General features: G+C 39.8%; 1 protein-coding gene across 9 annotated transcripts in view; it reads right to left on the reverse strand.

The window, feature by feature from the left end:
* Positions 1-22,218, reverse strand: part of SRPK2 (SRSF protein kinase 2) — a 286,728-nt gene that overhangs the window by 152,758 nt on the left and 111,752 nt on the right. For 4 of the 9 annotated variants that reach the window (XM_030825672.1, XM_030825675.1, XM_030825673.1 and 1 more), the window contains exon 3: positions 10,573-10,636. The exons of 4 other annotated variants lie outside the window; for them this stretch is intronic. In XM_030825672.1, coding sequence (XP_030681532.1) covers positions 10,573-10,636 — 64 coding nt within the window. Of the gene's footprint in view, positions 1-10,572; positions 10,845-22,218 lie in introns of those variants that run through there. One more of the 9 variants, XM_003268157.3, reaches the window with a different exon arrangement.

Genomic DNA, 22,218 nt, shown 5'->3' on the forward strand with positions numbered 1-22,218 from the left:
TTATCACGCCAGCATCATCCTGATACCAAAGCCTGGTAGAGACACAACAAAAAAGAGTATTTTAGGGCAATATCCATGAGGAACACTGATGCGAAAATCCTCAATAAAATACTGGCAAACTGAATCCAGCAGCACATCAAAAAGCTTATCCATCACGATCAAGTCGGCTTCATCTCTGGGATGCAAGGCTACTTCAACATACACAAATCAACAAACGTAATCCATCACATAAAAACAGAACCAACAACAAAAACCACATGATTATCTCAATAGATGCAGAAAAGGCCTGCAACAAAAATTCAACAGCCCTTCATGCTAAAAATGCTCAATAAACTAGGTATTGATGGAACCTATCTCAAAATAATAAGAGCTATTTATGACAAACCCACAGCCAATATCATACTGAATGGGCAAAACCTGGAAGCATTCCCTTTGAAAACTGGCACAAAACAAGGATGCTCTCTCTCACCACTCCTATTCAACATAATGTGGGAAGTTCTGGCCAGGGCAATGAGGCAAGAGAAAGAAAGAAAGGGTATTCAATTAGGAAAAGAGGAAGTCAAATTGTCTCTGTTTGCAGATGACAGGATTGTATATTTAGAAAACCCCATCATCTCACCCCAAAATCTCCTTAAGCTGATAAGCAACTTCAGCAAAGTCTCAGGATACAAAATCAATGTGTAAAAATCACAAGCATTCCTATACACCAGTAACAAACAGAGAGCCAAATCATGAGTGAACTCCCATTCACAATTGCTTCAAAGAGAATAAAATACCTAGGAATCCAACTTAAAAGGGATATGAAGGACCTCTTCAAGGAGAACTACAAATCACTGCTCAATGAAATAAAAGAGGATACAAACAAATGGAAAAAACATTCCATATTCATGGATAGGAAGAATCAATATCGTGAAAATGGCGATACAGCCCAAGGTAATTTATAGATTCAATGCCATCCCCATCAAGCTACCAATGACTTTCTTCACAGAATTGGAAAAAACTACTTTAAAGTTCATATGGAACCAAAAAAGAGCCTGCATTGCCAAGACAATCCCAGGCAAAAAGAACAAAGCTGGAGGCATCACGCTACCTGACTTCAAACTATACTGCAAGGCTACAGTAACCAAAACAGCATGGTACTGGTACCAAAACTGCTATATAGACAAATGGAACAGAACAGAGCCCTCAGAAATACCACCACACATCTACAACCATCTAATGTTTGACAAACCTGACAAAAACAAGCAATAGGGAAAGCATTCCCTATTTAATAAATAGTGCTGGGAAAACTGCCTAGCCACATGTAGAACGCTGAAACTGAATCCCTTCCTTACTAACCTTATACAAAAATTAACTCAAGATGGATTAAAGACTTAAATGTAGGACCTAAACCATAAAAACCCTAGAAGAAAACCTAGGCAATACCATTAAGGACACAGGCATGGGCAAAGACTTCACGACCAGAACACCAAAAGCAATGGCAACAAAAGCCAAAATTGACAAATGGGATCTAATAAAACTAAAGAGCTTCTGCACAGCAAAAGAAACTACCATCAGAGTGAAAAGGCAACCTACAGAATGGGAGAAACTTTTGCAATCTACCCATCTGACAAAGGGCCAATATCCAGAATCTACAAAGAACTTAAACAAATTTACAAGAAAAAAACAACCCCATCAAAAAGTGGGCAAAGGATATGAACAGACACTTCTCAAAAGAAGACATTTATGCAGCCAACAGACACATGAAAAAATGCTCATCATCACTGGTCATCAGAGAAATGAAAATCAAAACCATAATGAGATACCATCTCATACCAGTTAGAATGGCAATCATTAAAAAGTCAGGAAACAATAGGTGCTGGAGAGGATGTGGAGAAATAGGTACACTTTTACACTGTTGGTGGGACTGTAAACTAGTTCAACCATTGTGGAAGACAGTGTGGCGATTCCTCAAGGATCTAGAACTAGAAATACCATTTGACCCAGCATCCCATTACTGGGTACATACCCAAAGGATTATAAATCATGCTGCTATAAAGACACATGCACATGTATGTTTACTGTGGCACTATGCACAATACCAAAGACTTGGAACCAACCCAAATGTCCATCAATGAAAAATGTGGTACATGTACATCATGGAATACTATGCAGCCATAAAAAAGGATGAGTTCATGTCCTTTGCAGGGACATGGATGAAGCTGGAAACCATCATTCTAAGCAAACTATCACAAAGACAGAAAACCAAACACCGCATGTTCTCACTCACAGGTGGGAGTTTAATAATGAGAACACATGGACACAGGGCAGGGAACATCACACACTGGGGCCTGTTGGGGGGTGCGGGACTGGGGGAGGGATAGCATTAGGAGAAATACCTAACGTAAATAACGAGTTGATAGGTGCAGCAAACCAATATGGCACATGTATACCTATGTAACAAACCTGCACATTGTGCACATGTACCCTAGAAATTAAAAAAAAAAAAAAATACAGTATGGAGTGCAAATGTGACCAAAAAACACCAAGGTGATACACAAAATACTAATATTTGGTATATAAATGACTATGCTTTGATGTTGCCATTTTGGCACAGAGATGGAAAGTGTCCAAATTTAATTTCCATTGTATATTAAATGAAAAATAAATGTAATAACAAGCTGTGTGCTTTTATGGTGATACAAAAATCTGGCCGGTGCGGTGGCTCACGCCTGTAATCCCAGCACTTTGGGAGGCCGAGGCGTGCGGATCACGAGGTCAGGAGATCGAGACCATCCTGGCTAACACTGTGAAACCCCATCTCTACTAAAAATACAAAAAATTAGCCGGGCGTGGTGGCGGGCGCCTGTAGTCCCAGCTACTCAGGAGGCTGAGGCAGGAGAATGGCTCACTTGCAGTGAGCCGAGATCAAGCCACTGCACTCCAGCCCGGGCGACAGAGCGAGACTCGAGACTCCATCTCAAAAAAAAAAAAAAAAAAAAGAAAAATCTAAGACCTGTAACCTTGGCAGTTTGTAAATTAACAAAATTAGCTTATGATTATTTATTAATCTATGCCAATACCACAGAAAGAGATGACTCCCCATACCAAGTAAGTCTTCCTATAAAGCTCATAATTTGTAAACTGCAAATGAACATTATTTGTTTTGTTGACATTTTATGATGAAAGCACTTCTATATATAAGATCATAAGGTGGGGTTAACAGTGAGTAAGCCTTGGGCCGGGCACGGTGGCCCACGCTTGTAATCCCAGCACTTTGGGAAGCCGAGGCGGGAGGATCACGAGGTCAGGAGATCGAGACCACGGTGAAACCCCGTCTCTACTAAAAATACAAAAAAATTAGCCGGGCCTGGTGGCGGGCACCTGTAGTCCCAGCTACCCGGAGAGGCTGAGGCAGGAGAATGGCGTGAACCCAGGAAGCGGAGCTTGCAGTGCGCCGAGATCGCGCCACTGCACTCCAGCCTGGGCAACAGAGCCAGACTCCATCTCCAAAAAAAAAAAAAAAAAAAAAAAAAAAAAAAAAAAAAAAAAAAAACAGTGAGTAAGCCAGTAAGTAGACCAAATGTCACTGATACTCCCCACTGTCAAACAGCAGCTGTGACAAATGCTACAAAGGAGAAGTACATGGTCCTGTAATTTGATACAGGCAGAGCTTCCTTGAGACAGGAGGGATGGGAACAGCAAAACAGCCAGGACATGACCAAAGGAAGAGATATAGGAGACAAGGCTGGAGAAGGAGATGAGGACAGAGAAAAGAGGTACTCACTGACCCAGGCATGGAGTTTACCTAACTCCCAAGCACAAGGGGAAGACAGTTGAAAGGTTTTAAACGTGGAATGACCTACCTGATCAGATTTGTGTTCTGAAAGGTTTGCTCTGGCTGTAATGTAAGCAACCCTCCAGAGAAGCATCAGTAAACAGACAGAATCAAAACTGATTACAAAATAATGTAGAAACTACTACATCTAGACCAAATAAATAATGGCCAACAGAAAACCAGATCAGAACACTGTCCAGTCTTTTACCAGAGACTAACACTACACTTTTATTTAGGTATATGATACATAAATTTTAGAGACTAGGAACAGCTTAAAACTTAACAATTCAGAAGCCATCAAAATGTCATGATTTCTTGGTCAGACCTAAGGTGGCCTACCTACCTCAAGGGCTTTAAGTAAAGAGGACTGGAGCTCAAGGAAGTAGCTCCAAGGCAGACGGCTAAGCATCAAAAACTGCGGCTCTGATTTACATTCCCCAGCTCCCAAACCAAGCATCTTCTTTATGTATTTTAAATGATAACTTCCTACTAAGGTTTGATGAAAGAAAGGTTTTGCTACTGAAACCAAGTGTGAATACTAAGGTTAATACCCACGGCCTCTAGTACCCAGTTACAAGACTATAATCAGTGGGAAAGCAGTGCCTCTACAACAACACCCTAGGGTCACTTACTGGTCTACGCTTCTAATTCTGTTTCCTCTCAGGAACGCTGATGTTCAGAAATAGTCCAGTTTCTGCTTCTAATCCTCCTCAAAATGGTGCAAACTCTGGGTAACACTGGTAGAGCCACCAGAATGCTAACAAGGAAAAAGGAAGGGACAAAAGGAGGGAAAGGGAAGCGAAGGAAAAAGATATATACGATACCAAAGTGAAAAGAACTCGGAGCATACACAGTTGGTGGAAGTATAGAGTGGTACATTCACTTTGGAAAACTGACAATACCCACTAAAACTCAGCAGCTGCACTCCTAGGAATATATTAAACAAATGCATGCAAGCTTCATTAACAAAAAGACATGTATGGAAATGCTCACGGCAGGCTGGGCAAGGTGGCTCACACCTGTAATCCTAGCACTTTGGGAGGCTGAGGTGGGTAGACTGAGGTCAGGAGTTTGAGACCAGCCTGGCCAACATGGCAAAACCCCGTCTCTACTAAAAATACAAAAATTAGCCAGGAGTGGTGGGGCGGGCCTGTAATCCCAGCTACTCTGGAGGCTGAGGCAGGAAAATTGCTTGAACCTGGGAGGCAGAGGTTGCAGTGAGCTGAGATCGCTCCACTTTACTCCAGCCTGGGCAAAAGAGCAAAACTCCATTTCAAAAAAAAAGAAAAAGAAATGCTCATAGCAGCACTATTCCTAATAACCACAAACTGTAAGCCTCCCAAATGCTCATTAACAGAATGAATAAACTGAGGTATATTCATGAATACTGTACAGATATGAGACTGAATTAATTACAACTACACACAACAATATGGATGAACCTCACATAGGTAACACTGGAAGAAAACAGACCAAAAGCTTATCCAGAGGGTTTCCATTTATATAATGTTCAAAAACAGATACAGCTGAATTGTCATATGCAAAAAATTGAATCTCAATCTTTACCTTAATACTAAAACCCCAAATTAATCACAGACTTAAATGTTAAGATCCTAAAACTCCTAAAAGTGAATCTAGCAGAAAATATTAGTGACCCTAGGCTTGGCAAAGATTTCTTAGGCACAACACACACACACACACACACACACAAACACTGAAAAAAATTTTCAATAGATTGTCTTTCATAAAGATCTATGATCTGTGTACTATTCCATATACGTATCTTCAATAAAAATACTAATAAAAAAATAAATAAATAATTGAGTGATGAGAAGACAACACAATCAACCACTATATCATCTCATTCGGGAACAAGTACATCTCTACAAGGAGAGAAAGAAAGCCAACAGTGGCAGAGCAGGAGTTGGGAAAGGGAAAAATAGTTATCAACAAATGTTTTTCCTAGTCTTTGCATTGCAACGGGGGAGGAAGGGAAAACAAGGAAGAAAGACCCTTTGGTTCTCCTCCTATAACTGCTCTTAGTCCACCACACATCATAAAAGAAAATATATCAGCTTAAGAGCAAATCAAAGACATCTTGGTCCAGGATCCTTTTCCACTGAATGCCCTTCTTTCTCTCTTCATCTGGTACCTTCCTCACTTTTGAATTTTCTCCCTTCCTTTCTCCTTATTTTTCCAGGTATATCTTTTTGCTCTCCGCATCCACACATCACTGTATATCATTTTCACCTTTGCATACGAGGCACCAAAATAAGAAGAGAACAATTAAAATACATACACAAAAACAGCCTGGGTTTCTTATGGATTTGAAATACCCTTATATTGGAGAAGGGACAACACACAATCTCTGTCAATTCTCACCAATCCTTTTTATTCAGCATTGGTAGAATACAGGCCACAGCATAAATATTACTATGACACTTTCTCCCTCTCCGTTTCTCTCCTCTCCTGAACAAGACAGCTACAATTGGTGAATTCAGTATTTGCTAGCTAACTGAAATGTTAAGGATCTAGGCTAGGAGTTCTTATCTACTGAGCTACAAGTATAAAGACTCCCTTTTAAATACTAAAATACATCAAAAACCCACAAACATGCAAAAAGAAATTATCCTTTCAGTATCTGTTCCCTGAGAAAATGCAAACCTATATAGCACTGTTGTGAGTTATTAATTTTTAGTTCATTGTGAACTTTATCAATTAAAACAACATCCACTCACACTTAACAACAGCAGATGTGGGCAATGCTATGTGTGAATGCAGTCTCAGCTTCTCAGATCTCCTCATCTCACAAACTCCTCAGCCCTCCTTGGGTTTACCTAGACAGACTGGGAATCAGCTCTGACCATTCTGGACTCAACTTTCTTTACTGATTAAGAATTGTACAATTTTGTTACATGAGTTCCCTGAAGAAATAGCAATAAAGTTTGACAAAAATGATAATACAGTAAAGTACCTTCTGTTCACACAGGATTCTTCTGGGATGACTTATTAAACAGTTCTCCCAATAACCATTCCTTCTACACGCAACACACACACCCCTTCCCTCTCTCTCTTTCTCTTCCCTCTCTCCACCTATAAAGCACTCAGAACTGGTATCTAGACTGTTTAATAAATGATTAGTCAGCCCTACACATCCACAGATTCGACCCACCACAAATCAAAAATATTTGGGATATAAAACAATAAAAAATAAAATACAACAATAATACAAATTTTTTAAACTATAATAAAACAACTATTTACAGAGTCTTTTCATTGTATTAGGTATTGTAAGTAATCTAGAGATGTTTTAAAACATATGGGACGAAGCACACAGGTTATGTGCAAATACTATACCATTTTACATGAAGGACTTGAGCATCTGTGGATTTTGATATCTATGGGGATACTGGAACCAATCCCCCTTGGACACCAAGGGACAACTGTACTACACCTTTTTAGCTATTATGGTTATTACTACTACTACTACTCTCCCCACACACGTTACCCCATAAATCCCAGAAGTGCTCTAGCTAAGAAAGGGCAAAATGAAGAAATCAGAACTTGAAAACCTAGTTTTTTTTTTTAAATCAGATATTCACATTTATTACTGTAAATAGGCGTAAACAAGGGAGTAAAAATGTATCTAGCACCGACTCTACTATATTCAAGATGAATTCATTCATTCATTCAACAGGCACTCAAAAAAAGGAAAATACTTGTAGTAGGATTTACCCCTAAAATCTCCAGAGGGTACTGTCTTGCAGCAAACATCTTCCTCGTAACTATTATATACATCATTTTTTATTCATCATTAGGCATTTTTTTTAATTCATTCAATAGCATTCTCTGCTCTTAATTTTTAAAATGGGTATGCTGAGTTTTTTTCTCTCTCTTCAAAACACAAAACCAAAAAATAAACTAACTTTTTGTAACCCTGATAGTTTTGATCTTAGGAGTCAGCCATTCAGAACAGAAGTATTCCATAACTCCCCTACAAAATGGCATTCTACAGACTTCCACTGTTCCATTAAAGGTAAAAACATAATTTTAGATTTCAAGGTGTTATTGAGATCTATTAGGATAATGTATTTTCCAATTTAGCCCCCACAAACAACCTTCAAATTCCATTATAATTTTACTTCAAATAGTATGTATATTTTTCAATGAAGGACTCTTAAGATTCTACAAAAACAAATTAGGTTGTTTTTGCTTTTCCCATTTTACAAAAGTGAACAAAACAATTCAACCAATACTAAGCTCTTACAAGACTAGCAATTCTTTTAAAAGGATAAAAATGAGATGAAAAATTACTAGAAATAATCACATCAGGGTTTTTGTATTTATATTTTGTATTTAGAGGTACTTTTCTCTATCCAGTTTTCTGAATTATCAAAAGATAATTCTATACTGCAGGAACAAAATCAGTTGTGATGAATGATAACTTCTGGTTTGCTTACAATCAAGCAGTTTCTCCCCCGCTAAAGAAGGAAGTCAGATTTCTTCATCCTTTCTACCAGTAGATAGATGGGAACACTGACTATATGCAAATTCCAAATATCTCTAAGATTTCGAGCACCATGCCTCAAATGATTAACTTTAATTTTTTTTTAAGTGAAAGCAAAAACTCTTAAAATGTAGCTGGACTGGTGAACAAGGAATTGAAGAATGTAATGATAATGCTACATGATATTGTAAGGTATTAAATTCCTGGACAGGATATAGTGTTACAAGCCATAAATTCTTTTTAAACTTCAGATTCGTATTTTTCAAGTTCCTCCAAACAAATTAACAAGACAAATTATTTGACTGTTCATTACCATACGACTTTTAATAAAAAGTAGGGGCGAGGGAGAGTACCTTCTTGTTTTAATGTATCTACATTAATGAAACAGCTTCCATGTTTGTGAAGTGTTGTCTGAGTTATAAGCTACATTTATCAACCATTAAGTCAGGATAGCACAATGGCCATGAAATAATAATATATAAATTGAGTAATCTCTGGTAAAACTGTTATGAAGTTATCATAAGCAATAGTGGCTGATTTCTAAACTTTAAAATCATGGCCACATGCGTCCTCCCTTTCCTTCAAATAACCACCAGAGTGTAGGTAAGTAAATAAATAAAATCACCAAAATATCTTAGAATATCTTTCCTTACAGAATGTATTTTAACCAGAAAACCTCATCCACTCCTAATTTGTTTCTCAATAATATTTATCCACTCTGTCCAACCCTCAATTTATCAGTAAAGAATTCATGATACTCCAAAAAGCTAATGTAATTATTACTGTCATCTCATTAAGTGTGCTCTTCCTAGTACCAAACTCTAACATTACAGCTGACACCCAGCTTGTTCACTATGCACACCACCCTCTTCTCCCCTTCCCATCACCACCATTTTACTGGCAGAATATTCACAAGGCTGAAGACTGTTTCTCATCTCAGCAAACAGAATGCTTAAGATCAGATGGCTAGCCACAAACCAGAAGTTAGAAGCCACACAAAAATAAACACTAGCAGTCCTAAAATTTTCTACTTTCAGTCTCTAACAAAAGCAGTAACATCATTTTTATTTGTGATGCCCTAAGTTATACCCAGAAGCTTTTCCCCTGATTATACTAATAAATCAATTTAAAATGATAATTTTACATCAGATTATGTCCTTTATAGACCAGCACACTTTAAATAAATCCATTTTACCATGGTAGGTTCTTCAACTCATATTTTTTTGTATTTTTTCTGTATCATTCCTTAACTACCACATTATTTCTCCATTATTTTTCTAAATATTACATCTATGAACAAAAAATAAAACCCTGCAAACCCTAGAAAAGATAAATCAACATATACCTTAAGTATAAAATATCAACATTAAGTATAACCTATTAGGTAACCAAGAGAAAGGTAAGCATCAACTGTATGCCCAAGAATCTCAATTTAAGACATTATGTAGTATACACAATTTTGGTAAACAGAACTGAATACAATATTTGCATATCAAAATAGGCAACTATAGCCTTATTTCTGACTTCAGATAAAAATATCTTAATTCTTTTTATAAGGCAAAACAGTCATTTTAATGAAATATCTCTTTACAGATATAATCATATGATTGACAGATAAAATAATTGCTTTAAAAATACTTCTGAGTCATTTTGTCCTTACCTGCAGGCATGAACCATTACTGCATGCAGTGACTGTTCCATTTCCTAGCACAGACTTGAAGAAGCATCATATCTCTCTTTCAGAATGTGACTAATCTGTGGGTTTGCAATTCCTAAGCTATTTACAAATGGTACTCCCTTACCATATAAGAATATTTATTACAACCCAAATCAAATATTTTTAACCTACATTTTACAAATAACCTTCGTAATTCTGTAGAGCAGCAACCTCAAAATATAGGAAGAAAACCTCACAGTATTTCCCTTTAAAAAAGCAAGATTTTTCTTTTTTGCTTTTTAGCTAAATTATTTTTAAAGCCTTCAACAGCTGTCACACATGAACCAGCGGTCTGCTGTGTTATGGTGTGCATGCTGCAGCTGATTAGGCTCCACTATTTTTCTTAAAAAAATCAACCACCCTTTGCAAAAGCAGAACAGCTTGCCCAAATACACATCTTCAATACAGCACAATACCAGCATGCAGGGCAATACGTTATACAGCAAACTTAACAAGAAAAAAAAATATGTCCTGGTTTGTTTCTTAGCAATGCTACACCATTAATTGTTCATGCAAGAGATGTAGCTGTACCTTTCTGAAGAGGACGACTTCTCAGAGTTAACTGACATCAGCAGCTCAATCTTCTGCTTGATTTCTGGAAAAATCAGAAAATATTCACAACCAAGATTGCCTGCCCTTGCTTTCAAGCCTTATATCAAGAGATTTTTCTTCTCTAATCCCTTTTGTTCAGAATGAGGCCACAAGATTCGCAGTACTTCTGTTAGGACTGGGATTCAATGGTGCTATAAAGGGAAAAGGCTCCAGAGGCATCAGGCCTTGCTAAACTATGCACATGACTGTTTATGAAAGCAGGAAGTACCATTTCTTTAAAGCAGAGGGGTGTTTTCTTTTTTAAGGTAGAACTAGCATGGTTCTACAAGATGATTTTCAATTTAGCAAAATAAAATACAAACAAGAAATCTTGAACATCTGAATTAAATATACTACATAATTTGAGAAGCCTGGGTAATCACGTCACAGGCTGTAATAAACAGATATGCAACCCTTGGCTGTTTCTATTTCACTAGCCCTAAAAAATATGGCTCAGTGAATCATTTTTGTCACTTAAGAATGAAATATTAAACCAGAACCCCAATGTATAGATTTCAAAATGTTTAACCTTTGTTTTAATTTCTTGATTGTGTTTAAAGACACATTTAATATCTAGTGTCCCTAACTCCTCCAGAAAGAGACTTCTGATTTTATACCTCAATTTTCCCCTCCTCCTTAGCAGTACAGTACAAGTGAACAGCAACACCCATTTACCGAGCAGAGATAATATACATGTCCTTTTAGGAAAGGATTGACAATAGACATCTACAACAGGAATGTAAGCGCCAGTTCAACTTAATTAAAAGATAATTGCTGATACTGATTTGGAAGGAAGATAACAGACTAAAAGGGAAGGAAGGGTGAATAATAAGAGAGGGAAAAGATAAAGAGACAATCTAACACGTTTCCTTTAAAACATCAACGACTGACTAAAGCACATAATTTTAAGTTAATAAAACTGACATGGTCTTATTACCCAGACTATTTCATGTGTAAAGCTGTTTTCCTACCCCTAATAAGTATTTCCAACTGGATTTTTAAAACTAAAGTGTGCTTTCATAATAAAAAGTACACTTACTAAAAATAAATTAGTGCCAACAAAATGCTATCAACAGTATCAGAATTTCAAAATAGACCTCAATAGTTTTTTTTTTAAGCAGTAAAGCAAATTTTTAAAAAAATGTTGACTATATAAATCAAAGTTGAATATGAGAAGATGTAAAGGAAAAAGGAATAAAAATTAGTTCCATAAAATACAATGGACCTGTACAGAAATATCATCTCAGCGTTGTTAAAATGAGGATTTTTCCCAAATTTTTAAGCTTATAACTTCAATGAGCATTATAAAAGCGGCATGAATAGCTGATGAGAGAGCAGAATCTACCACAGGGTGTATGTAGCCAAGCTGCCTAGCCACTGGGAGAGCAGAGCACAGCGCCTATAGCTGGGGTGGTGCTGAGACTCACCTTGAGGATCAGGCACATGGCACCACAGTGAGCCCTCAGCAGGGCCCCTCCCCTCGTTTTGGAAGGAGCAGGGTGTCAGAGCTCAGACTCTGCCTTGGATTCAGGAACAGGCTCCTCTGCCCTTTTTTTTTTTTTTTTTTTTTTTTTTTTTTTTTGAGATGGAATTTCACTCGTTGCCCAGGCTAGAGTGCAATGGCACAATCTTGGCTCACTGCAACCTCCACCTCCTGGGTTCAAGCAATTCTCCTGTCTCAGCTTCCCAGGTAGCTGGGATTATAGGCGCCCGCCACCATACCCAGCTAATTTTTTGTCTTTTTAGTAGAGACAGGGTTTCACCATGTTGGTCAGGCTGGTCTTGAACTCCTGACCTCAGATGATCCGCCCACCTCAGCCTCCCAAAGTGCTGGGATTACAGGTGTGAGCCACAGCACCAGGCCTCCTCTGCCATTTTTAATAGCTGTATGACCTTGGAGAAATTACTTAAAACTCTCTAAAGCCTCTATCTCCTCTCATGTAAAATGGGGACAACAACATATATCTGAAAGGCTGTGGCGAGGATTTAATGAAATAACCTATGAAAGTAAAGCAGTATTGTGTCTGGGATGCAGTGAGCCCTCCCTGCCTCATCTCTCAGTAAATATTTACTGAATGAGTTAATGAAGGATACGAGGCCTGTCCGATGTTAAATGGTTTTTCCATAGTTTAAATCCACCTTCTCCTTCTTATCATCAACCTCAACATCCCCATTTTTATCACTGTAGTGTTATTGTAGGTGGGAACTTAACTTTAATCTGTATCTCAGCTACCCTTTCTAGAGAATTGTGCTCCATGTATCAACTTGCTGCTTCAGAAAAGAGATTACACTTGAATCCATCTTCATCATGGCAATTTTGTATTCCAAAACAACAAAAAGTTCACACTTCAGCATACCTATGTAAATCAATGCACTTAAGATGAAAAAGCCCAAGATTAAATTACACAGCTCTAACGAAGTTAATGCCTATCTTGTGAACACTGGAAAGAAAAGTTCAGGCTATAAACCATATTCTGACTGGTGACACTGGAAGCCCCAAACCAAACAGGATTCTAATAATACGTGAAAAGGTTTCTAACTTCATTTTCACCTTATCTCTAAACCTTCAGATTTGTTCATAGCTCCAGAAGGACTCAGAAATCAAGGAATGTTAACACTATGATACTGTATCCTTTGAGGCCCACATACTCTGTCTATGCTACCATCAACTCCTCCCTGTCCATATCATCCATAGGTCTGGTAATTTCCCACATTCGTGAAGAATTCCAGAAGCCATTTAACTGATTTGTTAAATTCTGGCCTTCCTGGCCGGACGCGGTGGCTCACGCTTGTAATCCCAGCACTTTGGGAGGCCGAGGCGGGCGGATCACGAGGTCAGGAGATCGAGACCACGGTGAAACCCTGTCTCTACTAAAAATACAAAAAAATTAGCCGGGCGTGGTGGCGGGTGCCTGTAGTCCCAGCTACTCGGGAGAGGCTGAGGCAGGAGAATGGCGTAAACCTGGGAGGCGGAGCTTGCAGTGAGCCGAGACTGCGCCACTGCACTCCAGCCTGGGCGACAGAGCAAGACTCCGTCTCAAAATAAATAAATAAATAAATAAATTCTGGCCTTCCTGATAAACTTAGAAACAAACTTAGAAACACCTTCCTCACACCAAAGTTTTTAAATTTTTCATCCAATTTTCCTCTAATATGCTTTATAATAGTATTTGCATGTAAATCTTAGAACCTTCTAGAATTTATTTTGTTATACGATTGATACAGAGATCCAGTCTGCTTTTACAAGTCAGATTTTAAAATGACTCTCTTGTCATTTTAAAATGACACATCTTCACAATTCTAAAATGACTCTCTTGCCCACCACTTCTTGGTTCTTCCAATGCAGCACCCACTGTCTCCATGTATACATTTAGACCAATGAGTGCAAAAAAAGTCCATCAACCTGATAATTTAATAGTTGTATTCCCTATGGATGTAATCTGAAAATGCTCGACAGTACACTCAACAGATCCTTCTACATCTCAGCCTTTAATCAATCCTTTACCATCTGCCCTACTCCCACCTTCAAGACCACACTTGCTTATTTCACACAGAAAATAGGCAAGCAGTTCCTGTGTAGTTTGAATAAATATATTTTAAATTATGGTTGCTTTTATTTTTAGTCATAATTTTTTTTTAACTGCTAAATAACATTATAGGAGGACATAGGTTTTTGTGGCTTTTTTTTTTAATGCTTTTACATTTGCTTTCTCCTCCCAACTCTGGGTACTTTGCAAGACTGTTATCTTCCATGCAGCCCTTAAATGCTGGTGATACCTATCAGGACCCTCTTTTCACTCACTGACCTTTCTATCTACATACACCCTTGCCATCAAGAACTACAGGGCATTGATGATAACTGTAACTTAGTTTCCAGCCCAATATTCTCTCCTACAACCCAGAACCACATATCCTCCAACTCCTACTTAACATTTTCACCTGGACAGTCTCTGCATGGCTTGAATGCAATGTCTAAAATTGAATCCATAAACTTATAAACCTAATGTCTTCTTATATACTCCTGATCTCAGTGAACAGCAACACCATTGCCCTACCAAACCTGAAATGTTTGAGGGATCCCAGGCTCGTTCCCCCAATCTCATGTCAAATATCTTTCCCGGCCGGGCGCGGTGGCTCACACCTGTAATCCCAGCACCTTGGGTAGCCGAGGCAGGCAGATCACGAAGGTCAGGAGATACAGACCATCCTGGCTAACACGATGAAACTCCGTCTCTACTAAAAATACAAAAAATTAGCCGGGCGTGGTGGCAGGCACCTGTAGTCCCAGCTACTCAGGAGGCTGAGGCAGGAGAATGGCATGAACCGGGGAGGCAGAGGTTGCAGTGAGCCGAGATCATGCCACTGCACTCCAGCCTGGGTGACAGAGAGAGACTCCGCCTCCCTTTTTTATATCATATGCTCTGGAAATACTGAGCTCTAGTCTATGTGGCTCCCGAAGCATGCCATGCTTTTTCACGCCACTAAATCTTTTCGTATACAGTTTCCTCTCCCTGTAATGCCACCATTCAGTTGTCTCCCTTGCACACCCAACTCGTTTTTTTCTTTTTCTTTTTTTTTTTTTTTTTTGAGACGGAGTCTTGTTCTGTCACCCAGGGTGGAGTGCAGTGGTGGAATCTCAGCTCACTGCAACCTCTGCCTCCCAAGTTCAAGTGATTCTCCTGCCTCAGCCCCCCGAGTAGCTGGGATTACAGGTGGGCACCACCACGCCCAGCTACCCAACTCATTTTTCTAATCTCAGTCCCAAATGTTACCTCCACACAAACACCTTCCCAAAATTAAGTTCACCTCCTCTACGTCTCTGTATTTGCATTACCAAATTACTGAAATACATAAATTACTTGTTTCAGTCCCCATGCGACCATTGCTTCCCTAAGGACAGGCACCTGAATGTTCAATTCAGACAGCCTGGCATATCAGACACTGGTTGTTGAACCTTCATAGTCTTCTCAGCATGTTACAGTCAATCTAATGTTAGTTACAATTGAGCTACATTAATTTATTCTTAAATATACATTTCCAGATACACTTAATCAAAGATCCAAGCAATTTTATAACTAGACTGACCCTCAGAGATCATCTCATAGCTGAACCACATAAATTTATAAAGGGGAAATCTAAGGGGCAAAAAGATAAAGTACTGGAGGCAATTACATTCTTCATCTTCTCCAGATTACTGTTGCTGAGACCTACAGTAAAATTTCCAAGAACCTCAACAACCCAAATAGTAAAACCCACCCAATAGTCCCATAGGCTGTTCTTTTGGATAAACACAGAAACTGACCTTTCTGATCTTAAAGCTTAAGACAAATATGTTTTATCTAAGTTTCTTCCTCAGGAAAGGACCCTCAAGCCTCCAAAAAAAATTAACAATAAATTCTCTCTCTCTCTGTCTCTCTCAAAGAACTAAAGGCCAGGCGTGGTGGCTCATGCCTGTAATCCCAGCACTTTGGGAGGCCGACGCAGGCAGATCATTTGAGGTCAGGAGTTCAAGACCAGCCTGCCCAAGATGGTGAAATACCGACTCTACTAAAAATACAAAAATTAGCCTGGTGTGGTGGCAGATGCCTGTAATCCCAGCTACTCGGGAGGCTGAGGCAGGAGAATCACTTCAACCCGGGAGGTGGAGGTTGCAGTGAGCTGAGATCACACCACTGCACTCCAAGCTGGGAGGCAGGGCAAGACTCCGTCTCAAAAAAAAAAAAAAAAAAAAAAAAGTATAAGCAGAGGGATGAATAGGGAGACCGCAGAGGGCCATCTATGTGTGTAGGGCTCCGTCTCAAAGAAAGAAAGAAAGAAAAAAAAAAGAAACTCACCAAATCACCACATCCAGACAATGACACTTTGGATCCCTCATTCATCATGACTGCTTCCTTGCCCCTCCCTAGTTTCTATTTTCTTACACATTGTTACATCTCTTCCCTGCTATATCAAGCCCTGGTTTTAGTCTGGGAGATGGATTTGAGACTGGGCTCCCATCTCCTTGCTGCAGCATCCAATTAAAGCCTTCTTCCTCGGTAATACTTACTCTTTCAGTGATTGGCTTTTTTTTTTTTTTTCCCTTGAAGACAAAGTCTCACTCTGTTGCGCAAGCTGGATGGTGCAATCTCAGCTCACTATAACCTCCGCCTCCCATGTTCAAGCATTTCTCCTGCCTCAGCCTCCGGGATAGCTGGGATTACAAGCACCCGCCACCACACCTGACAAATTTTTTTATTTTTAGTAGAGACAGGGGTTTCACCACGTTGGCTAGGCTGGTCTCAAACTGACCTCAAGTGATCCACCCGCCTCGGCCTCCCAAAGTGCTGGGATTACAAGCATGAGCCACCGCGCCCAGCCAGTGACAGGCTTTCTGTGTGGAGAGCAGCAGGACCTAGACCAAACCCCTGGCACTTTGGTAACAGTAGGACATTTGAACCTTATTTTCAATCAGCTTTTAAAATGCGATTTTCTTATATCTCCAATCAATTCAAATCATCCTTATTAATCAGCTTTCTTGATTAAAACAACTAATCATCTGGGGCATGATACTCTTGTTATTCATCCCTTTTATACATCCCTCAAAGCCAACAATTCACTGTGATTTCCCCATTCATTCTCTTGCATCCAACCTACAGATCTTCCTCATAACTCTTTTATTCTTGTTTTTACTCACACCTTAAAAGATACTCAAACTCCTTATGAAGATGAACAGTTTTTAACTCTTCAGTTAATGGCCTAGTAGCTCTAACGCTTCACCTGTCTATGTTGTCACACTGGAAGTTTAAGGCTCCCGGACCACTAACTAAGGGCTATCAGTGCAGCACTAAGCCAAGCCCCTGGAACCCTGATGAGGAGTAGCAGATTACCAGTAACTCTACTCAGAATGACGTCCTATAGGGGTGGTACTTCAAAGATACAGACGTCCTAGGAGAAAAACGGAGCCACCCTGAATCTACCTAGAATCCTAGGAGTGAGGGGAACATAAGAATACACGGAAGCTGTGGGCATGATATGCTCTCTTGTCATTCAGATCACTAAACCTGGGCATGAGGACCCTGTCTTTTGTGAAGTGGAAATTTAAAAAGACATAATAACTGGGCAGATTATTCTACCTAAATTCTTAGAGCTACATCATTTTTCCATGGGAATCATTCTGGCAAATTTAATAAACTTCCTTTCACTTGCCAAATTCTTTACATAATCATCCACAAACTTCATTTTGTTTTGGGTGTACATGAGGAGGATGTATTTTTTTTTAGAGGGACAGAGTCTTGCTCTGTCACCGAAGCTGGAGTGCAGTGGTGCAACAATAGCTCACTGGGGTCTCAAACTCCTGAGCTCAAGCAATCCTCTACCTCAGCCTCCTGAGTAGTTACAACTACAGATGCACACCACTATGCTTGGCTAATTTTTTGTTGTTGTTGTTAGAGATGGGGTCTCGCTATGTTGCCAAGGCTGGTCTTGAACTCCTGGGCTCAACTGATCCTCCCATCTTGGCCCCCTCAAAGTGCCAGGATTAAAGGCATGAGCCGCCACTTCTGGCCCATAAGGAAGATTTTCAAAAATTAATTAGTGCCTTACATTTATCTGGAACCACTTTCGACTATGACAAACAAATACAGCTGGCCAAGGTGGCTCACACATGTAATCCCAACAATTAAGGAGCCCAAGGCAGAAGGATCGCTTAAGCCCAAGAGTTCAAGACCAGCTTGGGCAACATAGTGAGACTTCATCTCTTAAAAAAAAAAAAAAAATTAGGTGAGCATGGTGACATGTGTACGTGTGGTTCGGCTACTTAGGAGGCTGAGATGGCAGGATCACTTGGGCCCAAGAGGTTGAAGCTGCAGTTTACCAAGACTGCACCACTGCACTCCACTCTGGGCAACAGAGCAAGAATCTGTCTGAAAAGAAAAGAAACAAATATGTGTTAAGGTTGCCTGAAATGACAGGGAATACTGCAAGAATATACCTAGAAGTTAGGAGGAAAATGCCTCAGCAGGCTTCAAAACCACACACTTCTTCAGAAGTCAGAGCAGCTCCCAAATCAATATTTCCAGGTGTTCAGTGGGATAGTTCTCCACCTTAATGCTCCACTATTCTGGGGTTTCAACACCTCTCCCATCCTAACTCTACTTCTCCTGCCACTACCAATTAACTGCTTCTTCTCTCTATTTCACGTTTACACATTCTACTGCCTCGGGATACATGCTTATGGACCCCTTCTTGGTGTCTCCAACTTATTGTTTTTTTTTTTTTTTTTTGAGACAGAGTCTCACTCTGTTGCCCAGGCTGGAAGTGCAGTGGCATGATCTCCACTCACTGCAAGCTCCGCCTCCTGGGTTCACGCCAGTCTCCTGTCTCAGCCTCCTGAGTAGCTGGGACTACAGGCGCCCACCACCACGCCCGGCTAATTTTTTGTGTTTTTAGGAGAGATGGTGTTTCACCGTGTTAGCCAGGATGGTCTCAATCTCCTGACCTCATGATCCGCCCACCTCACCCTCCCAAAGTGCTGGGATTACAGGGGTGAGCCACCGCGCCCAGCCCAACTTAGTATTTTTAAGACTTCTCACTGAAATGCAAAAGGCCCGCAGAGGCTTTTTTGGCTCAGGTGCCAATTTCTGATACTACTGTCTGAAGCGAAGTATTGAGGTCCCGATTCAAAACTGACTGACTCATAAGCGAATGTTCACAAAGGTGCAAGAATAAAGCAATTCCTCTGCGTAACCTAGGAGAGTGGATGATTAACTGACCAACATCTGCTAAGGCCAGTCTAGCCTTAAAAGGGAGTCCCTGTTAACCCAGTGTTCATTACTGAAGTCCTCTGTTATGAGAATTCACAGAAAAGCAGAAATTCTGCAAAACATAAAAATCATCATTGGTAAACTGAGCATTCAAAAAACTATCCCCAATTATCACTAACTTTTATCCCCACCCATCAAAATCCTTCATCACTCTCATTAATAATCACACAGTCTAACAATTCAATAAAATACAAATTTAGAGCCAAGTGACAACTTAAAATCTGCAAAAGATGAAAAAAGTGACAAAGTTGACAGAAAATACTAAAGAAATTCTAGAAAGCCAGGCAAAATCAATGATAAATGAGGATAGAGGAGAAGTTTATGAGGTTTATAAATGAAGAGAAAAATCAACAAGGACAATAGCATGCTAAGTGCCTCAAGAATAATTATTTGAGGCCAGGCGCAGTGGGGCTCATGCCTGCAATCCCAGCACTTTGGGAGGCTGAGGCAGGCAGATCACTTGAGATCAGGAATTCGAAACCAGCCTGGCCAACAATGTGAAACTCCGTCTCTATTAAAAATACAAAAATTAACCAGGTGTGGTGGAGCATGCCTATAATCCCAGCTACTCAGGAGGTTGAGGCAGGAGAATAGCTTGAACCCGAAGGCAGAGGTTGCAGTGAGCTGAGATCACACCACCGCACTCCAGCCTGGGCAACACAGTGAGATTCTGTCTCAAAAAAAAAAAAAAGTCAAAAATTAAGATGTTATTATTTATTATTATCTGCAATTTTTGCATACAAACTACTGTGAATTCACCAAGGCAATGAATGCCTGATTTCTAACTTCTTTGGTAACCCAACACCCACTCAATCATCTCAAAAAGAAACTTCATTATGTTAAGAGGTGGTAAAATTATTGTGGGAGGCTATTTACATGTATAAGAAAACAAGTCATTAAAAAAAAAAAAAAAGGACCAGGCACAGTGGCTCACCCCTGTAATCCCAGCACTTTGGGAGGCCGAGGCGGGTGGATCACGAGGTCAGGAGATCAAGACTATCCAGGCTAACACGGTGAAACCCCATCTCTACTAAAAACACAAAACCTTAGCCGGGCATGGTGGCGAGCGCCTATAGTCCCAGCTACTCAGGAGGCTGAGGCAGGAGAATGGCGGGAACCCGGGAGGCAGAGTTTGCAGTGAGCCGAGATCGTGCCACTGCACTCCAGCCTAGGCGACAGAGCGAGACTCCGTCTCAAAAAAAAAAAGCTTGTTTATAAGGCATAAGAATTAGTGCCCCTAACTCTCAACTCACATTAACTTTCAACCCATTTCTTCCTTCCTTTTTTCCTTTTTTTTTTTTTTTTTTTTTTTTTTTTTTTTTTTGTTGTTGTTGTTATTTGGTTCCCCCCCTTTTTCTGAGACAGGAGTCTCTCTGGGTCGCCCAGGCTGGAGTGCAGTAGCGCGATCTCAGCTCACTGCAACCTCCGCCTCCCAGGTTCAAGTGATTCTCCTGCCTTAGCCTCCCGAGTAGCTGGGATTACAGGCATTGGCTATCACGCCCAGCTAATTTTTGTATTTTTAGTAGAGACAAGTTTCACCATGTTAGCCGGGCTGGTCTCAAACTCCTGACCTCAAGTGATCTATCCACCTCGGACGCCCAAAGTGCTGGGATTACAAGCATGAGCAACCACGCCTGGCGTCTCAACTTTCAACTGCAAAAACCGCAATTACATTTGCACCAACCTAATAATTTCCATTTAACATGCATAGAAACTAAAAGTTAAACTTGCTCAAGACTCCAGCACTACCCACCAGTTGAAGTGGCACATGCCTGCAGTCCCAGCTACGTGGAGACTGAGGCAGGAGGATCACTTGAGCCTTGAAGTTTGAGGATATAGTGCATTATCATCACACCTGTGGAGAGTCACTGTACTCCAGCCTCAGCAACACACTGAGACCCTGTTGCTAAGGGAAAAAAAAAAAAAAGATCCCAAAGCTAAACAGTTTCACTTACAAAAGCAGCAAAAAGAATAAAATATTTACATATAAATTTAACCAAGGAAGTACAAGGCTTGTACACTGAAAACTATAGAACACTGTTGAAAGAAATGAAAGATCTAAATAAATGGAAAGATATCCTGTGTTCATGGATGGGAAGATTTAATATTGTTAAGATGGCAACATTCCCCAAATTAATCCACAAATTCAACATAATCCCCCAATAAAAATTCCAACTGCCTTTTTTGCAGACACAAACAAGCTGATCGTCAAATTCACGTAGAAATGCAAGGTACAATGAATAGCCAAAACAATCTTGAAAAAGAGAAAAAGTTGGAGGACTCACACTTCGTAGTCAGTTTTGGCTTCAAAACGGACTACACAAAGCTATAGGAATGAAAAGTGTGAGGAAAGAGGCCTAAAGGTGGACATTTAAATGGATGAAAGATAACTGAAAGTCCAGAAATAAACCCTCACATTACAATCAAGTGATTTTTCAACAGGGTGCTAAGACCATCTAATGGGAAAAGAATACTCTCTTCAACAAATGGTGATAGACAACTGGATATTCACATGCAGGAGAATGATGCCAGAGTTCTCCTTCATACCATATACAAAAATCAGTTCAAAATTGATCAAACAGCTAAATATAAAGGCTAAAACTATTAAACTCTTAGAAGAAGACATAGATATAAATCTTCATGACCTTGGAAGAGGCTACAGTTTCTTAGGTATGACATGAAAAGCACAAGGAATAAAAGAATAGATAAATAAACAACATCATAAAAATTAAAAACATTTGTGCATTAAAAGACATTATCAAAGGGCCAGGAGCAGAGGCTCATA

The sequence above is a fragment of the Nomascus leucogenys genome, chromosome 13 (genome assembly GCF_006542625.1).
Source record: "Nomascus leucogenys isolate Asia chromosome 13, Asia_NLE_v1, whole genome shotgun sequence".
In the NCBI taxonomy this organism is placed as follows: Eukaryota; Metazoa; Chordata; class Mammalia; order Primates; family Hylobatidae; genus Nomascus; species Nomascus leucogenys.